The sequence below is a fragment of the Saccopteryx leptura genome, chromosome 5, assembly GCF_036850995.1.
Source record: "Saccopteryx leptura isolate mSacLep1 chromosome 5, mSacLep1_pri_phased_curated, whole genome shotgun sequence".
Taxonomy (NCBI): domain Eukaryota; kingdom Metazoa; phylum Chordata; class Mammalia; order Chiroptera; family Emballonuridae; genus Saccopteryx; species Saccopteryx leptura.
The window spans coordinates 179,939,666-179,963,135 of NC_089507.1; the positions used below are offsets into that span (position 1 = coordinate 179,939,666).

Sequence of the window (23,470 nt, forward strand, 5' to 3'; positions counted from 1 at the left end):
TCATCTCTCTCCCTTCCTGTCTGTCTGTCCCTCTCTCTTGACTCTGTCTCTGCCACAAAAAAAAAAAACAAACAAAAAATTGTGCTCTGCAAAAGACTCCGTGAAGAGGATGTACAGACAAGCTACAAATGAGAGAAGATACACATGACCACATATCCAACAAAGGCTATTACCTTGAATTTATAAAGAACTCAAAACTCAACCGTAAAAAAAGCCAATAATCCAATTAGAACATGGGCAAAAGACCGAGAATTCATCGAAGAAGATACACAGATGGAAAAGCAGCACATAAAAAGATATTCAAAATCAGAAGCTACTGGGAAAATGTAAATTAAAACCACAGTGTTACACCACTACACACCTATCAGAAAAGCTAAAACAAGAACAACAAGACTAAATGCTGGCAAGGGTGGAGAGAAATGGATCATTCAAACACTGATAGAGGGGATGGAAGACAGTCATTCTGGAAAACAGTATGGCAGTTTCTTAGACTAATTATGTAACTACCAACCAAGCAAATGTACTCTTGGGCATTTATTTCAGAGAAATGAATACTTACATTCAAAAGAAACCTTTTTGATGCTTTAATTTACATACAGGAATAGTTAAAGCAGCTCTATCCTACTAGTCAGAAACTGAGCAACCCAGATGTCCTTCAGTGGGTGAATGATTAAACTATGGTACATCTATACTAAGGAATACCACTCAGCAAATAAAAAGAAGCAAATATTGACATACAACGCCAGGACGACTGGCTAGATAATTATGCTGAAGAAAAAAGAGACAATCCCAAAGGTTATGTAACATGTGACTTCATACAGAGAACATTCTTAATGACAAAATTAAGGAAATGCAGAACAGATTAACAGTTGCCAGGCATTAAGAAAGGGGTGGCGGCAAGAGGGAAGCAAGTGTGACTAGTGAAGGGCAACAGGAAAGATTCTCGTGCTGATGAAAATGTGCATCTGCACTGTATCAATGTCAGCGCCCCGACTATACTGCATTCCAGTCTTACAAGATCTTACCATTGGGGGAAACTGGGGAAAGGTAGAGGGCAATCTCTGTATTATTTCTTACAACGGCATATAAATTTACAATTACCTCAGAAAAGTTTAATTTTAGAAATGTTATAAGGAAACAGAATGAAAGAAAAGACTCATTTGGGAGAGACATAAAGGGTTAGAATAATTAGATAAAGAAGGGATCGGAGGCTGAAAAGTAGAGGACACAGAACCAATGGTGAGCAGCTGTAGAAGTCTTTGCCCTGCCCCCGCCGGAGAGAGAGAGAAAGGAGAGGAGGAGGAGGACTTGGGCAATGTTGTTGTGTCCGGAGCCACACAGAGGCCACACTATGGAGTTCTGTCTTCCGGCCTGAACCTGTCAGATCATACTGTGGGTAACCACCCTCAAACCCAAGCTACTTTCAAGGTATTTCCCAGGCAAATACCCAAGTTATTCTGTCTCTGTGCCAAAAAGAATACAATTTCTAACTAGTTTTTTAAAAAGTAGCCTGCCCTCCTCCCCAAATACCTGATAATTTCTTACCTGTCCCCAAGCATACAGATTATTGTGTGTCTGAGATGGGTTCACTTTGGACAAAAGAAATCGAGCCTTAAAAAAAATTCAAGATTAAAAGTGGCATTAATATTAATGTAGTAGAAAAAAAAGTTTAATATTTACTTTGTTAAATTAGAATTTTTTTACAGCACAGAAACCTATTTATTTAGTCTAAGACCAATAGCCCTCAATTTATTCGAATTCCAGAAGCATAAAATGTATTTTATTTTGAGAATCACTTACTTTTACATTAACATATTCTGACCACTCATTTAAAAAGTCATATTTGAGTTGATCGGTATGTCAGTTTATGTCGCCACATAAAATATTAACCATACTGTTTGGATTTATAGTCATAAAATATACCATACAAACAACTAAATACTAAAGCTAGACTGGACCTCACCCACCTGGCTGCCTCCGTGCTCTGTGTTAATGTAGCGTGGCATCGGGAAGCGCGCTTGCAGAATTTCCTGAGCATCATCCAGTGGTGCCTGCAGAAGGTGCTTGAAGTTTTCATACTCGGGCATGTCCTGGTACCCAGCTTTACGCCACTGGGCTATGGTCTACAACAAACCAAACCAAAAGTACTGTGGAAACACTGGAACAATGGCCTTCTTTGACACTTCCCATTCTAACTCTACCCCTGCCCCAAACATACAAATGTGTTTCCAGTGAAGAAGTCTTATGTCAAGAATGACAAGTTTCAGAGGGGATCCAGGTGGAGCGGGCTAGCAGTGTGAGAGTAGAGGTGCAGCCAGGACCCCAACTACACAGCTCTCCCAGAAGACTGAGTCATCAGTCCCAGCTCCTCTTCCCTTTCTGACTGTGAGCACCACCAGCCAAAGTGCCAGGGAGTCACTGTGCCAAGGAACTATGGGCTCCCTTCCTTTCTACCGCCATCACTCAGTCTAGCCTCTCATTTCCTTAAACCAGAGAGGCAAAGGGGTTTGCAGACTGCCCCCATAAAATCCATCCCCCCTCTCTTTTAAGTCAACACATGTGTACACCCTCTTCCAGTACAGAGTAACCACAGATCTAGTGGCACAGACCCCATCCCCATTCCCTGCTCCCCTGGGCTCTGAGTGGGGTATTCTTGGTGGGTAAGTATATGTATATATATATACATACACACATACACACACACACACACACACACACATATAGTATATAAAAGCTATACAAATCAAAGCATGGGACTTAGGCAACGAGTAGAAGGCAATATAGTAAGTGAGGAAAGTAAATACTGTCTCCCCAACTAGGCTAAACACTTTGTATCTCATTCCTTCTTCCATTTCCATCTAGGAATTATTTTGAACTGATTAATGTATCTTTACAAATAAGCTGAAGTGCTTTCTGATGTGAACTGTTCATCGGACACCAGAAAAGCTGCTCTTCAGATGTTTCCTTCTGTAGGCTCCTCTCCCTTTGACTTCCCAGTACATTTTCTAGGTCTTAACTTTCTGACTGACTGGTAGCATGGAGGAAATTACCATACGCTCACTAGGGTCCAGGAGTTCATAAGAACACCAACTACCAGCAGACTTGGGGCTTTTGGAGGGCGAGAACAATGTCATTGTCTTTGTCAACAGAACCAATCACTTACACACAGAAGGCCCTCAATAAATGCATGAATGAATAGAACCAGAGGCTGTGGGCAGAGATGTATATAAGGAATGAGCTGAAGGCAAAGAAAGCTATGTTATGATTATTGTTCTTAAATGAGCAAGTGGGAACAGCAGCTGGTCACAAACAGCCATTGGGCTAGGCCATCTGTGGGCAAGTGGCTGGCTGACTGGGTGTTAATATGCTAACAAAAAAAAGTTTAAAGTTAAAAGATGCCCAATAGTATTAGAAAATGAATTATTTTAACAGAATTCTGAAACACAATTTTTATCTTTCTAGGACATCTGAAATCACTTTTTTCTTTTTTGAAATGACTTCTAATGTACAGGCACTATGAAGTCAAGTCAACCACCAAAGCAACTTACTGAAGGTAAAGAATGTACAATAGAAGAAAAAGAATACTTCACTGTAATGCTCGGTTTAAAAATTCCCTTTCTCAAAAAATTTTTTTAAAAAAAGAACTGTCTTTCTTAGGGAATGAAACTCTGAGGGAAGAATGAACTCTGCTGGGGAAGCCATCTACAGACAGCCCGAGATCCATGGACCCAGCGTCAGTTCATCGTGCCACGTTATTTCACAGAAAAACTTGAGTCCTGAATGTATAGGTGTTGACAACTCTAATGTAACTCTGAAAGGGTAGCAGTGCATATAAAAAGTTTACTGAGGAAAAGGAACTGGTCCTTGCCTGACAACTCAGAAAGCAATAATAAATTAGGGTAAGGGTGAAGGACCACCTGTTTGCTACTGACAGCAAATATTAAAATTACTAATGAACAAATACCCCAGGGATCTGAGTAAAGATTTTTTCACTAGAATAAAAGCTACTATATTCATTATAATAAACTATGGGTTTTCTCAGCCCAAATTCTTGTTTAAAACACATAAAGACCTAAATTAAAAAGAAAGTAAAAACAATAGTAAGAAAAAAAATTAGTAATATCATCTTACCTCACCAAGATAAATGACAATTTGGAAGAAAGTATCCATCAGCAAAATTCTGTCAGCTAGGATGCTGCTGCTGTCCAACAGTACTGGCTGAAGAAAAAGGGAGAGAGATGAGGCTGGTCTTCCCCAGTTCCCCACACCACAGGGCCAGAACAGCAACAAGGCCCTCTCCAAGCGGGGCCAGGTGCGGTTGCTCCAACTCCCCGTGCCATTGCCCTTTTCTTTCTGCTTCCTGACTCAGCAGTTTTAGGCTTCAACTTTGTAGAAGAAACTGGCTCAAATAATCCCTCACCAATTGGGAAGGGAGATTAATGGTATCTTTTGCTCTAGGAATCAAACGCTATCCCACACATTCTCAGTCTTGTGCTAAAAATGTTATTTTATCTATCTAAGACACATTCTATCAAATCTACTATCATTATAGATTACAAAAGGGAATGGCTATATGAAAAAGCACAGCTTTTAATACAAGTTGGGAAGTTTACTACAAAATATATTTATGATTTTTATTTCAATAATAAAAGTAACATAGTCATTAAAGAAAATCTGAACCCAAGGACAACAAATATTAATAGTTTGGATTATTTCCATATAGTTTTTAATTCTTGCAGACTTTTTAGAAATCTTAGTTTAGAAAAGGTTCTATTTTAATTTTTTTCATGTAATATTTGCCAACATAAGGATAGATCTATTTTATTGATATATAAACTATTACTATTTCTTAGATTTCTTATTTTCCTACTATTGAGCATTTGGATTGTTTTCTAATTTTCTATTTACTATTTCTTTGAACAAAGCCTTTTCTGTATATGGGAGTATTTTCTTCAGATATAGGACATGGACCTACTGGGTCAAAGTATCTGAACACACTGAAAAAAATACAAACATATTTTTAAGTTTTTCACTTGTAATCCTGCCTTCCACAGATTTTAGGTTTGCATGACTGTAACCTTTTCCTATGCATATTTTAAAGACCCAGAAATAATGTTAAAATACTATAAAAACTCAGTTTTATTTTCTTATAGTTTTGCACTAAGAGTGAATTTCCTAGAAAAACAATATATTAGGTGATTCCAACTCCGAGAAGCACTTGCATGAACCCTCACCTCCGGTGGCCCGTGGAACGAGTAGGAGTAGAGAATGGGCTGGATCATGATGAGGGACTGGGTCAGGTCCTGTCGGGCAAAGTGGTGTCTGTAATACGACGACTCATCAGGACTGTTGTTAAACACTTGCAGAAATGGAGATCTTCTAAGATGGAACATGAACTGCATTCACAAAGGAAAAAAGACACACACAGCTGTAACCTTAGATACCCAGAAAGTAGACTTGCCTTAAGTCTCTGAAACTGAAGAATCCGGATTTTAAGAAAATGGCCTCTGGGCTCATAAAATAAAATGGTAGTACAGGAGCTGGGAGGTGGGGAAAAGAAAGCTGTTGGTGAATGGGTAAGCATTTTAGTTTTGCAAGATGGAAAGTTCTGGAGATCTGTAACACTACTGAACAGTATACCTAAAAACAGTTAAAATGATAAATTTTGTTTTTTTTTTACAACTAGAAATTTTTAAAAATTATTTTTAAAGTATAGGGAGAGCCTCTCTGATATGTCAAAGATTTTCAATAAATGCAAAGCCACGTTAATTCCTGGAGTCACTGGACTGGTTTGCAGAGACAGAATGCTCCCTGTGGGCTCCCAGTCCAGTGGGGAAGGCACATTGGGCAGCACGGTCTGAGCGCCCACACAGGAAAGTACTGCTACTTGCAGTGGGGTAGGGGGCAGCAGGAGACTTCCCAAAGCCACTGGAGTCTGAAAGACGTTCATGAGGCCAGAGGGCCGGGGGAGAGGGACTCCAGGCACAGTAACAGCAGATGGGAGGTTAGAGCTCAGACACAGGCTGGAGTGAGGGCTGTAAAGGACAGGGACAGGATGACACTGGAGAGAGACACTCTTTACCCTGAGAATTAGAAGTTGCAGGGCTGACTTCTAACTCACTCTAAAGAGTTAGCAGAACATAGAACTGAGTTGCCTCAAGAAGTACAAAGCTTCCCGAGACTACACACATTGAAGCTTAGGTTCCTAAATAATAATCACAGCTGACATTTAAGGCATAAAGCACTTGACAAGAATTAGTCAGCCTTCCAGTAAGCCCATGAGGTAGGTTCCTACCATCCCTAGTTTACACATCAGGAAACTGAAGGTAGGCAACTTGCCCGAGGCCACTGCTACTGAATGGCCGAGCCAGACTCTAAACCAGGCTGTTGGCTCCAGTGACTGGGCTCTTGACTGCTACTCCAGATGCCCCAAAGAGGGAATCTTGAGCCAGCTCACTCAGTGGTTTCAAACTGTGCTCCTGAGTTTTAGTGAAACCACAGGGCCCTGAGAGTAAGATGTGGAGCGTACTGTGGTGGGACCCAGTGGGGAGCGGGGGTGCCTGGGCATAACCAGAGCACACCCAAGTGTGCCTGCCTTTTGTTCTGGCTTCTAAGAGGGTCCTCTGGATGAAAGGTTTCAACAGCTGTAAAGACGGCAAATCAATTCTCCAGACAAATCTTCCTTTTAAAGCGGAAACCACATTCACAGGGGTCCAGGATCTCATCCAAGATCAGCAGGGTGAAGCCAGCAATGGAACTTGGCCTTGATTCTGGCTCTTGCCACAACTCCACGCAGCCTCAACAGCTCGGCCCAGGCCGGGGAAGAGGCGCACACCAGCACCACAGAGCCGCCCTGGGCAGGGGTCGAGGGCAGCAACCTCCGAGGCCCCCTTTAACCTCAAGAGTGAGAGCTATAGAAGTTCATGACTGAAATCGGTGTCCACTGTCCAAAGCACGTATTTGAAAGGATAATATTCATCTGGATATCTAAGTCCTCACAAGTTTATTTAAAAATGAAAGTTTGCTTCTTTTTATTTATTCCTCAGAAAGGTGTGTCTCAGGAAGAGGAAATAAAGCTGAGTCTGCTTCCAGCGCTGGAGACGGCCCGAGAGAGCCTGGCCTGCAGCCCTGCACCGCTGTGGAGCCATGACTCCCATTCCCTCGGTGCTAGACACTAGACCGGCCTCAGCTCATGGCAACTCACAGGCACTCGTTGAGCTAAGCTCTAGTTCCCCATTCACAGACGAGGACGCAGGTTCAGAAAAGGTACATACCCAGAGCCCTGCCCAAACCCCTGACAGCACTTCATGCTCCCTCCTCTGGCTCTCCTTTCCCCTGCCCAATGGCTCCCTGGTGCTTAGTTCCTGCATCGAGCAGTGATTTACACAAGCTGCTCATTGCTGTGATTCCTGGTTACGATGCAGCGTAGTGACCATGGACATATCACTCAACACCTGTCATATTCACGTGGTATCTATTATATTCATCTTCCTACGAGCTTCAGTCTTGTTTATTTGCAACTGAGGTAGCTCACTGTACACCTAGAATTCCTACAAGGCAGAGACGTTGTTGGGGCCTTACAGCAGCGATCCTGTTTTGCCTTTTCATGAGAGTTTACACAGTTGTCATCTCCTCTCTGCAGGTCACCTGTCTTCTGCAGGGCTCAGGCACAGTCTCGCACGGAGACACAGTATTTGTCTGGAAGTGAATAACCTGCATCACCTATAGCCTCAATCTCAAAACATACCAAGTCTCTCACCTGACCTGTGGTGGCTCAGTGGATAGGGTGTTGACCTGGAATGCTGAGGTTGCTGGTTCGAAGGCCAGGGCTTGCCCGGTCAAAGCACATACCAAGACACATACGAGTCGATGCATCCTGTTCCCTACCCCCTCTCTCTCTCTCTCTGAAATCAATAATTAAATTTTAAAAGAAAAAACTTTCTCTGTTTTGCCCCAAGAGCAGCAAGGGATAAGCAGTACTTCCATTATAATTTATTCATCTATCAGTATTTTAGAAACATGTATTACTTACCTGAGGATACAGAGAGAAGGAATCTGATAACCTGAAAGAAGTGGGATCTTCCTTATTATACTGTCCAAACTTCTGACACTGTTGAAAGAAAACAGCAAAATAAGGGTGTGGGGACCGCTAAGTTGTCGTCACCTGGAAATATCCCTGGAGTAAGAGAGCTACGTTTCAATCTCAACTCTGCCACTGACCGTGAGTCCCAGACCAGCCGTTCTCAGCCATAGGCGGGTGGATACACCACACAGCACTGCTGAAATGCAAATTCTGGTTTGGCAGACCGGGGGAGGCCTGGAGATCTTGCATTCTAAGCTGCACCAAGGCCATGCTGGCTGAAAACCACTGACTAGTGAGGGGCTAGATGAGTTCTCAGGTGCCTCTTCCATTTAAAAAATGCTCTAGGACCATGAAATACTACCAATTATAAATCAGCCTTGCCAGTCCATCACTGTACAGCTTAATTTTCTTCCTCCTTTCAAAGGCAAATTTCTGAACAAGGTTTTCTCTTCCTGTCTTTATCTCTTCTTTATGTCACACATTTCCTCTGGCCATTAGAGAATGAGACTGCCCACCATTTAAAGGAAACCCACCTCTCACATTCACCTTTTTCCTACCACACCCAACGCCCTTGCGGTTCTGACTTTCCTGAACTCCTGAACACCTCAAGCCAAGCAATTCTCCAAACTTCTGGAAACTCTCCATCAGCATTTGAAATAGCACTTTCCTATTTTCCATCAACTCTACAACCAACCATTCTCTGCCTTCAACTGCCCCTCATTGTCCTACTCCTACCTGCGGGCTCCTTAGAGGTTAGTCCTAGGGCCTGGCTCCCATCCTCATTGCTTCGGGAGTGTTACAAAGGAACACTAGAACCAGAATAATGTCAGTCAAACCCTCCTCCATGTCCATGTCCACTGCTGGCCTCCAATTAACTGCAGAATAGCTTTCCCTGGACATACTTTTGCAATTTGCACATTCAGACTATCAAAAATAAATTAACTTAAAAAAAAAGATTCACCTTCCTCCCCAAAGCTGCTCTCCTTTCCCATTTCTACCTCGTGGTCATTCTCTCCATCACCCACTCAGAACTTGACCAATGCTCATTTCTTTGGTTTTTGATTTCACATACAGTCTCACCAAGTTTTATCAATTATTTTTTAGCATTCATCCTGATTCCAAACCTTCTCCCACTTCACTTCCTCTGCTGCCCCCCAGGTCTCAGCATCCTTCAGTCTGCAAACCCTTCCATCGGTCTCCCTAACAGCAGCCTTTTCTTTCTTTCTTTGGTGACAGAGACAGTGAGAGTCAGAGAGGGACAGACAGGGAGAGAGATGAGAAACATCAATCCTTTGTGGCGGTTCCTTAGTTGTTTAACAGCAGCCTTTTCAATTCCCAAAATTAGCTTACATGGCAACGGTGAGAATCATGCTGCTGTCACCCCTGCTTTGGACTCACACCTAAGGCACCTTTTTCTCTGACACTCAGGCAGTGACTTAAAGTTTACAATGAATACATTTCATAATTAAGCTGCACTTTCACTGCCTCCCTCCCCACTGCACAGACTGGCCTCTGTGACAAAAGCCAATGCCCCCAGCATAAGCTGAAAAGCACAGCTGCCTCCCCGAGGCTTGGGCCCTCCACGTGGCAAGTCTTGCCTTCTCCTCTTCCACTAGCCTACTCATTTTTAAAAGACTTAATTTAACCCTGATTGTGTAGTGGCACAGTGGACAGAATGTCGACCTAGGATGCTAAAGACCCAGGTTCAAAACCTGAGGTTGCAGGCTTGAGCACAAGCTCACCCGCCTTGAGTGCGGGATTGTAGACATGACCCCATGGTCACTGGCTTGAGCACAAAGTCACTGGCTTGAACAAGGGGCCACTGGTAAGGCTGGAGCCCCCCAGTTAAGGCACATATGAGAAAGCAATCAGTGAACAACTAAGGTGCTGCAACGAAGAACTGATGCTTCCTACCTCTCTCTTTCTGTCTAACCCAGTCTGTCCTCTCTGTCTCATTAAAAAAATAATTAAAAAAGAACACAAAAGATTTCATTCAAGGCTCACATTCTACATGAAGCCAACCACTTGGACCCTCTGCTCAACTTTCATATTGTGTTTGAAATGTTGATATTCCGTGGAGGAAAATATGGTTCTATAAAACAAGGGCAGAGAGGGAAAATGGTGAAGGAGTAGGCGGATGTTACAACTCCCACCTCCCAGAACCAAAGTGGATGACGACTTAGGAACAATCATCTTTAAAAACCAACTGTGGACTAAAGTAAGAGGAATCTATAACCCAGCATCGCTGAAGAAACCACACTGAGCTGGTAGGAAAAGCGGAGATGCGGAAAGGGATCCTGACTCCCAGGAGTGAGCAGAGGCCCGGAGACTCTCTCATGGTGGGGGAAGGGGGAGTTCCCAGAAAGTTGTGGACCCCCAGCCCTAGAACCAGAGCCCCAGCCTGGAGCCCCAGAGACTAGAGAGGCATATGGACAGTATTTAGCTGAAGAAGAGCCAGGTTACTGTTTGCGAGAGAGACAGAACTCTCAGACCCAGCCTCCATCTTAAAGGGACAGCGCAGAAAATCTCGTTCACAGCCACTTACCCGGGGCTCCAGGAGTGAGGAGCGTCGAGAGGACTGGAGTTACAAGAGGACAGTGTAGTCTCAGGGGCACAGGAAGAGACTGTGGTGGACAGCCACCCTGACCCCTGTACTGGGTCACTCCCCAAACCTAAAGTGCCCATTCTTCCTGGGAGAACCAAGGCAGCAAAGGGAAGCAATTACTCCACCCACCAGAGGCTCTCCTGCTCCAGTCAGTGCAGAGAGACACTTAGAAGCAGGGGACAAATCAGGGACACAGATTTGAGTGCTGAGGTCTGGACTACACGCCCCCCCCAACCTGCTGAGTACCCTCTGAGGGGTGGGAGGGCCCGACTGCAGCCACTGCATTTTACCCGCACTGTGGTGGAGTGCAGAACCCAGCAAGGCAGCCCGCACAACAGCAGTAGTGGGGGGGGGGGGGCAAGGCCGGAGGGGGTGCGGAGGCAGGAGGAGCCCAGAGAGCTGTCCAGTGCGCCTGCAGCGGGCAGGGCCTGGAGAGTCAACCCATTCACCCATGAAGGGCAGAGCCCAGCAGCCTGCACTGCAAAGAGGGGAGGTGTCCCACACACCTGCGGGTGCAGAGCAAGAGAAGCCGCCTGCGCCCACCTGCAGGGGGCGGAGCCAAGTGAGGCAAGGAGTCCCCCCACCCCTGGAGCAGACCAAGCTGCAGCCTTCAAGCCCATGCTGGTGCCCCAGTGCCTGAGGAGGCGTAGGTAGAGAGGAGCCAGCAGAGAGACCTCATTTCAGAAAAGGCCACACATACTAGCCAAGAGTAGAAAAAAGACAGCCTGGGAGTGCAGCTGATATTTACAATGGCTTCAGAGCCCAGCACAGGCAGCCACAAATTCTGGATTGCCTGTAGTTCCAAGAAGGTTCCTAATTGACAGTCAAAAGCAGTGATCCCCACTGGTCTGCACCAGGTTCTGGCCAGGGAGGTCCAGGGCTATTACATCCAGCAGCCAGATATAGAGAGCATAAGCTCAGGATCTAACAACCACAGTTAGAGTGGTATCTAGTCTATACAGAGACAAAATGGTAAGACAGAAAAGTACAATTCAAATGAATCAACGAGAAATGACCACAAAAAGAATTGAATGAAATGGAAATAAACAAGATACCGGATGCAGAGTTTAGAATGATTCTTAGGAAACTCAAGGATCATAGAACAACAATAGATGGACAAAGTGAGCACCTAAACAAAGAGCTGGTATCAAAAAGGTCATTTAAGTCATAAAAAAGAATCAGAAATGAAAAACACAATATCAGAAATGAAGACTAAACTAGAAGGAATTAAAAGCAGGCTGGGTGAAGCAGAGGATCGAATCAGAGATTTAGAGGACAAGATAAGCAAAAAGCACAAAAGCAGAACAGCAAAAAGAAAAGAAGATCAAAAAGTCTGAGGAAACTCTAAAAGAGCACTGTGACAACATGAAGAGAAATAACATCTGCATAACAGGGGTTCCTGAAGGAGAAGAGAGAAAGAACAAAGGACAGAGAATCTGATTGAAGAAATCATAGCTGAAAACTTCCCTAAATTGATGAAGAAAAAAGTCACACAAGTTCAAGAAGCAGAGAGAATCCCATTAAAGTAGAACCCAAAGAGACCTACACCAAGACACATAATAATTAAAATGCCAAAACTAAGAGATAAAGAATACTAAATGCTGCAAGAGAAAAGTAATCAATCACCTACAAAGGGGCACCCATAAGGATGACATCTGATTTCTCAACAGAAACACTTGAGGTCAAAAGGGAATGGCAAGAAATATTCAAAGTAATGCAGAACAGGAACCTATAACCAAGACTTTTTCATCCAGCAAGGCTATTGTTTAAAATTGAAGAAGAAATAAAAAACTTCCCACACAAAAATAACTCAAGGAATTCATTACAACCAAACCAATGCTGCAAGAAATGATAAGGGGCCTGTTGTAAACAGAACAAAGGGGAAAAAATCTAGTAAAAAAGAAGTGTAGATTTAAAGAATAAAGTGGCAATAAACAACTACATATCAATAATAACCTTAAATGTAAATGGATTAAATGCTCCAATCAAAAGATTTAGGGTTGCTGCGTGGATAAGAAAACAGGACCCATACATATGCTGTCTATAAAAGACCCACCTCAAAACAAAAGATACACATAGACTGAAAGTAATGGGATGAAAAAAATATTTTATGCAAATGAAAATGAAAAAAAAGCTGGGGTAGCAATACTTATAGTATCTGACAAAATACACTTTAAAACAAAGGCTATAGTAAGAGATAAAGAAGGTCACTACATAATGATTAAAGGAGCAATCCAACAGAAAGATATAACCATTATAAATATCTATGCACCTAATATAGGAGCATCTAAATATATAAAGCATATTTTGATGGACATAAAGCGTGAGATCAACAGCAATACTATAATAGTAGGGGATTTTAATACCCCACTAACAGCACTGGATAGATCCTCAAGAAAGAAAATTAACAAAGAAACAGCAGACTAAAAGGACATACTAGATCAACTCAAGTTAATAGATACCTTCAGAACCTTTCACCCTAAAGCAGCAGAATATATACTCTTTTCAAGTGCTCATGGTACATTCTCTGGATAGAGCACATGCTAGGATACAAAACAAGTCTCAATAAATTTAAGAAGACTGAAATTATATCAAGCATCTTCTCAGATCGCAAAGGCATTAAACTAGGAATCAACTACAATAGAAAAACTGAAAAATACTCTAACACTTAAAAACTAAGTAGCATGTTATTAAATAACAAATGGGGTAACAATGAGATCAAGGAAGAAATAAAGAATTTCCTTGAAACAAAGAAAAATAAACATAGAACAACTCAAAATTTATGGCACACAGCAAAAGCAGTCCTGAGAGGGAAATTCGTAGCATTATAGGCATAACTTAAGAAGCTAGAAAAAGCTCAAATAAACAAGTTAAGCCTGCATGTAAAAGAACTAGCAAAAGAACAGCAACTGAAGCCCAGAGGAAGTAGAAGGAAGGAAATAATAAAAATCAGAATGGAAATAAATGACACAGAGGCTAAAAAAAAAAAAAAAAAAAAACAATACAGAGGATCAATGAAAGCAAGGACTGGTTCTTTGAAAAGGTAAACAAGACTGATAAATCTTTAAGTAGACTCACCAAGAAAAAAAAAGAGAGGACTCAAATAAATAAAACTAGAGATGAGAGTGGAGAAGTAACAACTGACAGCAGAAATACAAATGATTTTAATAAAAAACTATGAAGATCTTTACGCCAAAAAATTAGACAACCTAGGTGAAATGGCCAAATTCCCTGAAATATATAATCTTTCAAAAATCAATCTGGAAGAATCAGAAAACCTAAACAGACCAATTACAACAAATGAGATCAAAACAGTTATCAAAAAACTCCCAACAAACAAAAGCCCTGGGCCAGAAGGCTTTACAGCTGAATTCTATGAAATATTCAAAGAAGAACTAACTCCTATCCTTCTCAAGCTATTTCAAAAAATTCAAGAAGAGGGAAAATTTCCAAGCTCCTTTTATGAGGCAAGCATTATTCTGATTCCAAAACCAGGCAAAGACAATACAAAGAAAGAGAACTACAGGCCAATATTCCTGATGAATTTAGATGCTAAAATTCTCAACAAAATATTAGCAAACCGGATCCAGCAATACATGAAAAAATCATACATCAAGATCAAGTGGAATTTATTCTGGGGAGGCAAGGCTGGCACAATATTCGCAAATCGAATATCAATGTGATTCATTACATAAACAAAAGGAGAAAAATCACATGATAATATCAATAGATGCAGAAAAAGCATTTGATAAAATCCAGCACCCATTTATGATCAAAACTCTCAGCAAAGTGGAAATACAAGGATTATACCTCAACATGATAAAGGCCATCTATTACAAACCCACAGCCAACATCATACTCAATGGGAAAAAATTAAAAGCAATCTCCTTAAGATCAGGAACAAGGCAAGGGTGCCCCCTTTCACCACTCTTATTCAACATGGTTCTGGAAGTCCTAGCCACAACAATCATACAAGACGAAGAGATAAAAGGCATCCAAACTGGAAAAGAAGAAGTAAAACTATCATTATTTGCTGATGATATGATATTGAACATAGAAAACCCTAAAGTCGCAAAGAACAACTAAACCTGATAAATGAATTCAGCCAGGTGGTAGTTTATAAAATTAATATTCAGAAATCAGAGGCAATTTTATACACCAACAATGAACTGCCTTACAGAGAAATTAAGAAAAAAAAAAACCTTCACTATTACAACAACAAAAAAATAAAGTACCCAGGAGTAAATTTAACCAAGGAGTTTAAAGACTTGTACTCGGAAAATTATAAAACATTTATTAAAGAAATCAAGGAAGATACAAACAAGTGGAAGCATATACCCTGTTCATGGATAGAAAGAACAAACATCATTAAAATGTCTATATTACCCAAGGCAATTTATAAATTCAATGCAATTCCTATTAAAATACCAATGACATACTTCAAATATATAAAACAAATATTACAAAAATTTATATGGAACCAAAAGAGAACACAAATAGCCTCAGCAATCTTGAATAAGAAGAATAAAGTGGGTGGTATCACACTTCCTGATATCAAGTTATACTACAAGGCCACTGTACTCAAAACAGCTTGGTACTGGCTTAGAACAGGCATATAGATCAATGGAACAGAACAGAGAACCCAGAAATAAACCCACATTTTTATGGACAATTGATATTTGACAAAGGAGGTAAGGAAATACAATGGAGTAAAGACAGTCTCTTTAACAAATGGTGTTGGGAAAATTGGACAGCTACCTGCAAAAGAATGAATCTAGACTACCAACTTACACCATTCACAAAAATAAACTAAAAAATGAATAAAAGACTTAAATGTAAGTCATGAAACCATAAGCATCTTAGAAGAAAACATAGGCAGTAAGCTCTCCGACATCTCTTGCAGCAATGTATTTGCTGATTTATCTCCATAAGGAAGTGAAATAAAGGACAGGATAAACAAATCAGACTATATCAAAATAAAAAGCTTTTGCACAGCTAAAGACAATATGAACAAAATAAAAAGACAAACCACACAATGGGAGAACATATTCAACAATACATCTGATAAGGGCTTAATAACCAAAATTTATAAAGAACTTGTAAAACTCAACACCAGGAAGATAAACAATCCAATCAAAAAATGGGCAAAAGAAATGAATAGACACTTCTCCAAAGAGGACATACAGATGGCCAATAGGCAGATGAAAAAGTGTTCAACATCACTAATCATCAGAGAAATGCAAATTAAAACCACAATGAGATATCACCTCACACCAGTCAGAATGGCGCTCATTAACAAAACAACACAGAATAAGTGTTGGAGAGAATGTGGAGAAAAGGGAACCCTCCTGCACTGCTGATGGGAATGCAGACTGGTGCAGCCACTGTGGAAAACAGTATGGAGATTTCTCAAAAAACTGAAAATCAAACTGCCTTTTGACCCAGCCATCCCACTTTTAGGAATATATCCGAAGAACACCATATCACTGATTCAAAAGAAGAAATGCACCTCCATGTTTATGGCAGCATTGTTTATAATAGCCAAGATCTGGAAATAGCCCAAGTGTTCATCAGTGGACAAGTGCATTAAAAAGCAATGGTACATATTATATACACAATGGAATACTATGGGGCCATGAAAAAGAAGAAAATCTAACCTTTTGCGACAACATGGATGGACTTGAAAACTATTATGTTAAGTGAAATAAGCCAGGCAGAGAAAGAAAAATATCATATGACCTCACTCATTTGAGGAATCCAGTGAACAACGTGAACTGAGGAACGGAATAGAGACAGAGGCGGGATCAAAGGGACCAGAGGGAAAGCGGGCAGAGGGAAAGGGGATGAGAGGATGGGATCAGAGAAGGGAAAGAGATTGGTGAAATTATATATACATAACACAGAGTAATAGAGAGCAGAAAAGCAAATCCTGGAGGGAAGGGGGGAGGGCATTGGAGGACAGGGACAAGGCGGATGCTGAGGGAACACGAAGGTGGGGAGGGATGTATTCGATGCGACACTTGAATCTATGTAAACACAATAAAAAAAAACTCTCCTACTGGGAAAACATGTAACCTATAATCTCAATAAAGTTTGTGGAGTTTAAATAAATAAATATAAATAAAAAAACAGCAAGGTCAAACAGATCTAAACAAATTTAAATATATTTCTTTACTGGGCTTTCAGTGCTTTTGATAATAAGTACCTGTAGTGAATTTCCAAGAAAATGAAACTATGAGGTATGACAATTATTGCTTTATTATCGTGGGCTCCAAACTCACCCTTTTGCCTGTTGTGAAATGGATGTGGGCTCTTTAAAAACTCTTCCTTTGCTAGCTGGCACCAAGGTGACCTTTGTCAGTAGAGGGTCTCTGCTCAGCAGGAGCAGTGTGGCTTCCCCAGCACCTGGCTCTGCGGCCATGGCAACCAGCAGCTAAGGTGCCTCTGATGAGACCCTTTCCTGTGAAGTTTCCCTCAGCACTTCAGAGGGTGGATCTGCACCTAATTCCAGAGGGCGGATTTCTAGTAAGCTCCTCTTGGCACAACACCATGGCAACCTCTCTGCCATGAGATTCAGTGGACTGTCGTCACGCTGTCCCACCTAGGTCTGGCCCACCCTTGGGAGAAAAGGGCTCTTCCTCGGGCTCTCTGTCTCAGCATAGGAGCAGTGGCTGCACCTTTTATCTGCTATCCCTACATTCCTTAGTATCCTCTTTACATCTTATTAGCTCATCCTCATTATTCTAATCCCCTGCTGTCACAGTAATTCTACACACCTTTCCCCATTGAAATTACTCTCCTGATTAGACCCAGAATGACACATGAGGCATCTCCCTACACTCACTGGGTCATAGACCCTATTTCAAAAAAAAATCTCCCAAGATCTGGAAAGAAAATACAGGACACAGCATTCACAATGATTTATCTAAATCAACTCTCAAATATACAGATTTGCATCATTCTCTAAATATTCTGCATGTGTTGTTCCTTCCCAACCGCTACATAAGCCGAGGAAAAATGCCTATTTTACACTTTTTATCATGCTCCAAATGTCCTAGATCAGAGATCAAGACAGAACCCAGCACCACTATTTCAAACTCACCAGTCGAATGAGTTGTCGATCCAGCCACCGGAGCACATCGGGCCCCTCCTCTGACTCCGCCCGGAACACTCCCAGCCGTGCCATCAGGACTGCTGCGGCTTCCTGGTCAAATGCTGCTTCTATGTGCTTGAGCTGACTCTGCACATCTGCCCAACTGACAATTCCAGAATTAGCACCAGGCTTACATGCTGAAGACCAGAAAGCCAGCTCTTTACTGAGATAAAGAAACATAAGTCCTATTCCTTCACTGAGAGAAAACAACTTTGAACTGCACTGCCTGTAAGGAATCGAAGGAGTTTCACACACATTTTCATTTACCCTCATGTGATTTCTGAAGGCTCTAATGCAAAAGAAAATGATAGAGAACTTTCCAATATTCCACAAGATATCATGAAAATAGATACCCAAAAGGTACTTAAGTCTTCAGCCAGTGTTCCTTCCAAGTCAATCTTAAAAAAATCTAAATGTTTACAAATTTACAAAATGTCTTCTCCAACATCATGGGAAAGAGAATTAGCGCACATACAAAAGTTTTCCTGCCTGATCTGTGGTGGCACAGTGAAAAGCAACTACTACAAGTAGATGCTTTCCACTTCTCTCCACTCTTTCTCACTCTCTCTCTCTCCCCTATCTCCAAAAAAAAAAAGAAAAAAGAAAGAAAGGAAGAAACATTAAGGCCCTGGCACATTGGCTCAGCGGCAGAGCGTTTGCCTGGCATGTGGAAGCCCCAGATTCAATTCCTGGTCAGGGCACACAGAGGAAGAAACCATCTGCTTCTCCACCCCTTCCCCCATCTCCCTTCTCTCTCTCTCTCTCTCTCTCTCTTCCCCTCCTGCAGACATGGCTCAAATGGTTTGAGCAAGTTGGGCCTGGGCACTGAGGATGGCTCCATGGCCTCGTCTCAGGAGCTGAAATAGTTTGGTTGCCGAGTTATGCAGCAGCAGCCCCAGATGGACAGAGCATCACCCTGTAGGGGGCTTGCTGGGTGGATCCCAGTCCAGGTGCATGTGGAAGTCTGCCTCTTTGCCTCCCCGCCTCTCACTTAACAAAAAAATAAATAAATAAAAATTAAAAATTCCACATGAATAAAAACACTATGAACAAAGCTAAAAGACAGAAGATAGACCAGGAACAGGTATGAGCAACAAATACATGAAGAGTCCTTGCCAATCAACAAATAAGGAAAAGAAACAGGTTTTACAAAATGGGCAAAGGCTATCACAAGAAGAAATACATATGACCAATTGGCTTGGAAAGTGCTCAATCCATTGGTAAGTGGGAAAATATATATGAAAGTGACATATACCTCTACATTTGCATGTTACAGATTAATATTATTAATAAGGAGATAGGGTACTCTCCTTACACTACTAAGAAAAATACAAACTAGCTTCTTAGAAAAGTTGTTTTACACTATCCAAAAATTCTCCTTTGAAGTGATGAAAGAAATACTCATGTACACAAAGATCTAAAGTGAATGCAGCACTGCTAGCAAGAAGGTAAGACCTGAGATGGCCTTTAGCAAAGGACAGGTACATCCCATCCAAAGCACGTTAACAGCCACTAAAGTGAACGAGACAGAGGCTTATTCTGTTATTGATATAAAAGATATCTTTGACACACTCCTGAGGAAAGCATAAGGAGACACACGTGCACAGAATGGACACACGGTATATAACTCTAGAGAAATGGGACTGTGACATTAAATGCCAGCACAGTAATAGCACTTCAGTTCTGGGGAGGGTGGGAGAAGAGACCTATTCTTTTTTTTTTTTTTTTTAAATAACTATGCTTGTAAATAAGCCACGTTAAGCCTAAATTAACTTTGTTGCAGTTGTTTTAGGTTTTTCGTTTTCTTTTCTTTTTTTTTTACAGAGACATAGAGAGAGGGACAGACAGGGACAGACAGACAGGAACGGAGAGAGATGAGAAGCATCAATCATCAGTCCCTCGCTGCGATACCTTAGTTGTTCATCGATTGCTCTCCCACATGTGCCTTGACCGTGGGGCTACAGCAGACCAAGTAACCCCTTGCTCACCAGCGAGCTTGGTGAGCTTTGCTCAAACCAGTTGAGCCTGCGCTCAAGCTGATGACCTTGGAGTCTCGAACCTGGGTCCTCTGCATCCCAGTCCGACGCTCTATCCACTGTGCCACCGCCTGGTCAGGCAGACGAGACCTATTCTTTATATACCTATGTGCTGCTTGAATCTTTTATAAGGAGGATGTATTTAAGGTTTCTTATATAATAAATAAAATAATAAAAATTAACTTTGAATGAACTGATTCCTACTGGAAAATTACTGCTTTAGGCAAGTGCTGTCGGCCTAACTGGGTTAGCCCACAATGCCCCTCCTACTTCCCCTCCTCCTCCTCCAATTGAATGAGCCAGTGAAAACTGGTGAGAAACAGTTAATGAATTACAGAGATAAACTAATAATGTTAAATTGCCTCTTCATTGGGCAAAACATCAGTCGGCAGTGCAACAGAAAGGAAACTGGGCTGCTCACTTTCTGGCAATGGTGGTCACACGAATGCGCCTCTGGGTGCTGGAGTGTTGATACTGCGTGACAAACTGGACGGCACCTCGGCTTCCCTGGGGGATGGGGGCGTTGTGCTGCAGGGCGAGAGGCCAGACACAGTAGACACAGTGTTACTGCTACAGGCTTGGCTCAGACAGGCAGAGCCCACTGTGCTCTTCCTGAAATGACTGATATTAAGACCACACATTTCACTGTATATAAAACTTTTCCCTTGGGGGAAAAAAAGAACCATATTGAAATAAATACTGATATCAAGTTAATGATATGCACGCTGAAGGGTCTGGAGATGAAACACACTGATGACTGCAATCTGCACTGAAATGTATCAAAAATAAACAAAGCAAATACAGTAATTGCTATTTATGAAAAATAAGTTGTGGTTGTGGAGAAAGAAACCAGAGGCCACCAGTCTTGTAAAAATCAGAGAACACAACACGGAGACACAAATATTCATGAAGAAATCAAACTCACCTGATTGACTACTTCAAAGTAGATACCAAGTGTAGATGTGGGATCCAGGCCACAGATTTTCCACTGACTCGTGCCAGCAACACCAAGCTCCTAGAGGTGAGAAGAGGAATTAAAACAAAAAGCTACTCCTGTTGTCAAATGCTGATGAAAAGCAGATGTTGAGACGTATAGGACACTTAGAATATCTCATTCCAAATAAAAATTAAACTGAAAAAAGTACAATTATGGATTAGAATATGGTTTACCACTTACATTTAAAGTACTTTAAACTTTTTATACCAGCACTCTGATCAATTTCCATTTCACCACCAAGATATATCTATTTACATGTACAAACACTCATACATACAGATGTGGTACATAACACTAAAGTCAAATGAAAGAATCAAATCAGAGTTGGGAAGAATCGTAGAAAAGAAAAATGAGTTGCTTAGCTTGCAAGTTTTATGTACATCACTACTAGAATAAATAGTTACAGAATGCTAGCTATTAAATATCAATTTTTAGTCTAAATCCTTTGTGAAAAAGCAACATATAAATTCTTGGTAAGAGAACTGAGGCTACCCTGGCCGGCTGGCTCAGTGGTAGAGTGTCACGTTGGCCCAGCATATGGAAATCCCAAGTTCGATTCCTGGTCCGGGCACACAGGAAAAGCAACCACCTGCTTCTCTATCCCTCCTCCCTCCCCGCCTTTCTCTCTTTCTCTCTCTCTCACGTCCCCTCCTACAGCCGTGGCTTGAATGGTTCAAGCAAAGTTGGCCCCAGGCAATGAGGATGGCTCCATGGCCTCGCTTCAGTCACTAAAATAGCTCCGTTGCTGCACAATGGAGCAACGGCCCTAGATGGGCAGAGCATCGCCCAGTATGGGGCTTGCCTGAGTGGATCCTGGTCGGTTGGGGTGAATGCAGGAATCTGTCTCTGCCTCCCTGCTTCTCATTTTATAAAAAAAAAAAAAAGAGAGAGAGAGAGAATTTCAGCTTTTAGCCCTGGTCTGGTAGCTAGGTTGGTTACAGCGCTGTCCCCATATACGAAGGCTGAGAGTTTGATAACCGGTCGGCACATACAAGAATCAACCAATGAATGCATATATAAGTGAAACAAATAAATTGGTATTTCTCTCTCTCTCTCTCTTTCTAAAGTCAACAAATAAAAATTTAAAAATAAGTAAAATAAAACGAGGCCGCTTTTTATGGACCAGCTGAATGCTCCCAGTGATAAATATGAGGTTCACTAAAATGTAAAAGCAGACCTGTTTTAAGCATGCCATTTAGAAGAAAAGGCTGCAGGGTTCAAAAATACCTAGAATCAACTACCAAGATCACTAGACTCTGAAACATACATTCTTCTATCATTCTAGAGATAGTATTACATGTTTTAACATACCTCATCAAAATGAGAAATACCATTTTATAAAGTAATGTGATTATACACTGAGATTCATAATATTACTTTTTTTCCTTGCAACAAAAATTTAATAGGCATTTCTCTCAGCTCTGTTTGTGAAAAGCCATCAAGCCAGGATATAGAAATTTCTGGGGTGCTGGTATTTGGAGTTGCTGGTTCAAGGGCAAATTCAGGAGATTTGGGAACAGTGGAGCAAGTGTGTAAGGGGTCATGGAAACTGAAGCACCTGGGGCGTCACATTCTGAGCCCCCAGAGAGAGGGCCATTTTCTGGGTACCTTCCTGTTGAGGAAGTTAAACTGAAAGAGGTAATGTTCTGTCCACGGAGCTGAGGGTGGAGTTCACGGAGATTAGAACACAGCTAAAAGGCTGTCAGAGAGGGAATGTGTCACGTGAGGTTAGGGGTCCTGGATGGGGGAGCCCCAGGGTGCTCAGCTTCATGCTGAGGTCCCCCCAGCTCAACTGGATTCTAATGCACTGCACCTCTGAAACCCTCCCTGCACACCCCTCAGGGCCCTTCCCACCCTGCATAGGCACCTCTTCCTCCTGTGTTTTGGGCTATCATTTCCTCCACCCAACCCCATTTCTCTTCCAGAGGTCTCATAGGATCCACCAGCACTGTTAAAGTTTTTCATCTCTTTCCTGTAATTCCTAGAGGTCTAGGATGCAGCTGAAGGCTGTGAATAGGATCATCCACCCTCTTGATCCAATCTTGACACTGCTTGCTACTTTCTAAAAGTTCCTCAAGTACTCTGGTCCCTCGATGGCACGCTCTCTCAATTTCCAACCTGCTGCCCTGCATGATACTTTAAACATATCTTTGCTGTTATTTCAGTAGAATCCTGAGTGTCCTCACGTAGGAACTTGAGTTCATCACCTCTTCTGGAAGAGTTCTAGAGTGAACCTGGGCTGCAGCAGAGGGCAGGTGGAGCGGACTAGTCATGTGAGCAGAGATTGAGGTTTGTGGCTCTGGGGAGAGAGCAGAGAAGCCACCAGGACCCCTGTGCTGAGTCCCTCTGGCACACATAGACACCATCTTTCTTGGGTGGAGCACTCCTCTCCGTGATATTATTTCCAGGTTATTCTGAATCCACCGAAACTGTCAACTGTGAGGTGCGCAGAGCTGATATCAGTCTGGTCTCTATAAAGCCCTGTCTGGAGCCTATGTACCTGGCCACAGAACCAGCAATCTCAGAGCGAAGGGTCCAGAGGGGAGAGGGATTAATCGTAAATGAAATTACACAGCAGCTCTAAGAGAGCTAAGCA

The 23,470-nt window shown here is 42.0% G+C and overlaps 1 protein-coding gene across 2 annotated transcripts in view; it reads right to left on the minus strand.

The window, feature by feature from the left end:
- SEC23B (SEC23 homolog B, COPII coat complex component) overlaps positions 1–23,470 on the minus strand; it is a 53,220-nt gene that overhangs the window by 9,192 nt on the left and 20,558 nt on the right. For both annotated transcript variants that reach the window (XM_066387050.1, XM_066387049.1), the window contains exons 12-19: positions 20,803–20,892; positions 20,299–20,405; positions 17,791–17,944; positions 8,033–8,110; positions 5,235–5,396; positions 4,132–4,218; positions 1,968–2,123; positions 1,546–1,611 (exon numbers count right to left, since the gene is read on the minus strand). In XM_066387050.1, coding sequence (XP_066243147.1) covers positions 1,546–1,611; positions 1,968–2,123; positions 4,132–4,218; positions 5,235–5,396; positions 8,033–8,110; positions 17,791–17,944; positions 20,299–20,405; positions 20,803–20,892 — 900 coding nt within the window. The remainder of the gene's footprint in view (positions 1–1,545; positions 1,612–1,967; positions 2,124–4,131; positions 4,219–5,234; positions 5,397–8,032; positions 8,111–17,790; positions 17,945–20,298; positions 20,406–20,802; positions 20,893–23,470) is intronic.